Source organism: Blennius ocellaris, assembly GCF_963422515.1.
Source record: "Blennius ocellaris genome assembly, chromosome: 22".
NCBI lineage: Eukaryota > Metazoa > Chordata > Actinopteri > Blenniiformes > Blenniidae > Blennius > Blennius ocellaris.
Genome location: NC_137671.1, coordinates 2,104,088 through 2,106,587, shown reverse-complemented (window position 1 = coordinate 2,106,587; position 2,500 = coordinate 2,104,088). Strand labels below are relative to the sequence as shown.

The window sequence follows — 2,500 nt, the reverse complement described above, 5'->3', positions numbered from 1 at the left end:
GTCAAATATGTGGAGGATTTCTACATAAAGTACCCGCGTTCATAGTACGAGTCCGACGGGGCTGTAATGAAACCGAGTTGCTCAGGGGAAACTAATATAAACGTACTTCTTCTCGTCAAAGTGAAATAAATATTCCTAAAGTTCAGGAACACAGTTTGGAAGGAGGCCGATCCCTGAATAGTTCCTACGGGCTCTCGCTCTCCTTGCATAATTATGATGACAGAATTATGAAACGGGAGACGTTGGTCCGGGGCCCTGGGTGAGGAGAAGGAGCAGCTGGGAGCCGCGGTTCGATTCCAGGACGGCTGCACACTGAGCCACGACCCGGAGGCCCGACGGCCGCAGCAGCAGCTGCTCCTTCACTCCATCTCCACCCGCATGGACACAGACCACCAGCGCCAAGTTGGCCTGCTGCACCAGGCCCACTTCCTGTGCAGCTTTCACAATAAAACTCCCTCGCCGACAGGCACAACACGCGACGGTGAAAACAACCAACATGCTGACCGACCGCTGCGATGACCAGGACATTAAACCGCTCAGAGAAAGTCAATAAGAGAATGAGGTCATATTTCTATATTCATTCTGAACACGATGGAACGTTTAGAGGATTTTAGTTTGTCAGCCAAGTTGAGTCTTTTGATTTCACAAAATTCACTACAATATTTGGACAAATCAGGACATTTTGAGCTGGAATTTCAAGACAGCAGCAGATTTTCAAAGACTTTTCTTAAAATAATCTTGTAAATAACTTATTTGCCAAAAGAACGCTTGTTTTATTGCCATTATTTAATTCAAACGGTAAATAGCCACAAATGCTATGTTATGACACATAAATGGAATCATTATAAGAATTTATTTCTTTGTTTGAATTTTAACAGAATGACTGAAATTATATCAATAGATTCATTAATAAACTTTTTTAGGTTCATGAATTAACCCATTGATATAACATCAGTCTTATCAATAGATTCATTCATAAAGTTAATAGGTTTGACATGTTTTACTGCTTCCTACCTCATTTTGTTTACGTAAAGGCAGTGTGTGTCCAGAAAACGCTCTGATTGGTCGAATGCTGTGACGTCACTGACTTATTTTTCCAGCTATCAATACACATTTATTAAGGTCTATTAAGACTGAATTAGTGTTTACATACGATTATATTGTGTTGTTGCTGTCATTGTGTGCAACACCCGAGTCCAGGTGACCCATAATATGGTTTTTAAGTAAATGTTTACCTGCTTGGTAATACGCTTCGTTAAGTTAACTAGATATTTGATCTATGATGCAAGTATTCATGTATGTTTATGAGTATGTGTGGGTAGATTCAAATATAGTTTGTCTAAATATAATCATGAAATATAAAGTTAATTATAAATATTATCAAGGGGTTATATATGAATGTTTGTGTATAAATATATATATGGATATAGGTACATCGCTGTACGTATGTGATTGAACGTTTGAATGTCACGTGTCTGAATCCATTTCTAAAAAAACATATATACACAGCAGAAATTGCATTAATTATTGTATTATATACATTTAGATCTATATTACAGCCATTATAACAGATATTACATTTAGTTATCGCCGCGCTGAGACGTCAAACACACGCGCCTTTACTTTGAAGCCCGTCGCGCTGTGACGTCGCCCGCACGCGCTGAGTGACGCAGCTCCGGCAGCTTCACATTAGCTTCATTAGCCATTAGCAGCCTGAGGAGCGCTCACCTGCCGCTGCAGACTTGTTCTTCTTCTTCTTCCTCCTCCGCTTCTTGGCCGCCTCCTCCACCGGCTCGGCCTCTTCTCCGTCCCCCGCCTCGCCGTTCAACTCCCGGTCCTGGACCGCCGTCTGCTCCGCGGCCCGCTCCGTCACCACGTCCGCCATGATCGCAGGCTCTGCGGGGAAAGGAAGCGCGCTGGACGGTGGGAGTGCTTAGCGCGGTGCGTACTTCAGGGACACTGGGAATTATTGCACCTACAAGTACAGTACATATTTATTTCCTTTATCTTCCTAATTTATATCTTTTTTTAATTTCAATTATGACATATCTCTTAGAAATAAGTTGATTGACATCGTGTGATTCTGAAAACATCACAACACTAAGCATTTGAGCCAATATGTTTGTGCGTTTTAATTTTTCAACATTAAGACTAATCGAAAAAGAAATATATTTTTGTTGCAAAATTAAACCAAACACCCCTTTGAGCTGATGTTTCGTTCTTTACGCATTATTTCCTACAATTGAATCTATTTTTTCGTGTAGTAACTATAGCATTTTGAAATCCGAGCTTCACTTGAAGGCAACACAGAGTAAAACATGCTGAATCAGCTGAAGCTTCAACAGAGGTCCTGAATATGACCACTTCTCACTCTGAGGCAGGAATAAAGAACTGAAACAGAGATCCTGAATATGAAGACATCTCACTATGAGGCAGGAATAAAGAACTGAAACAACTGTGTCATCACTGTAAATAAGAAGAATACAGTTTAAAGAAGCTG

The 2,500-nt window shown here is 40.8% G+C and overlaps 1 protein-coding gene across 1 annotated transcript in view; it reads right to left on the bottom strand.

Moving 5' to 3' along the window:
• The window catches only part of metap2a (methionyl aminopeptidase 2a), a 6,409-nt gene extending 4,508 nt beyond the window's left edge, over window positions 1-1,901 (bottom strand). The window contains exon 1 of the mRNA XM_080518465.1: window positions 1,729-1,901. Coding sequence (XP_080374591.1) covers window positions 1,729-1,885 — 157 coding nt within the window. The 5' untranslated portion in view covers window positions 1,886-1,901. The remainder of the gene's footprint in view (window positions 1-1,728) is intronic.
• Between the last annotated feature and the right edge of the window lie 599 nt (window positions 1,902-2,500).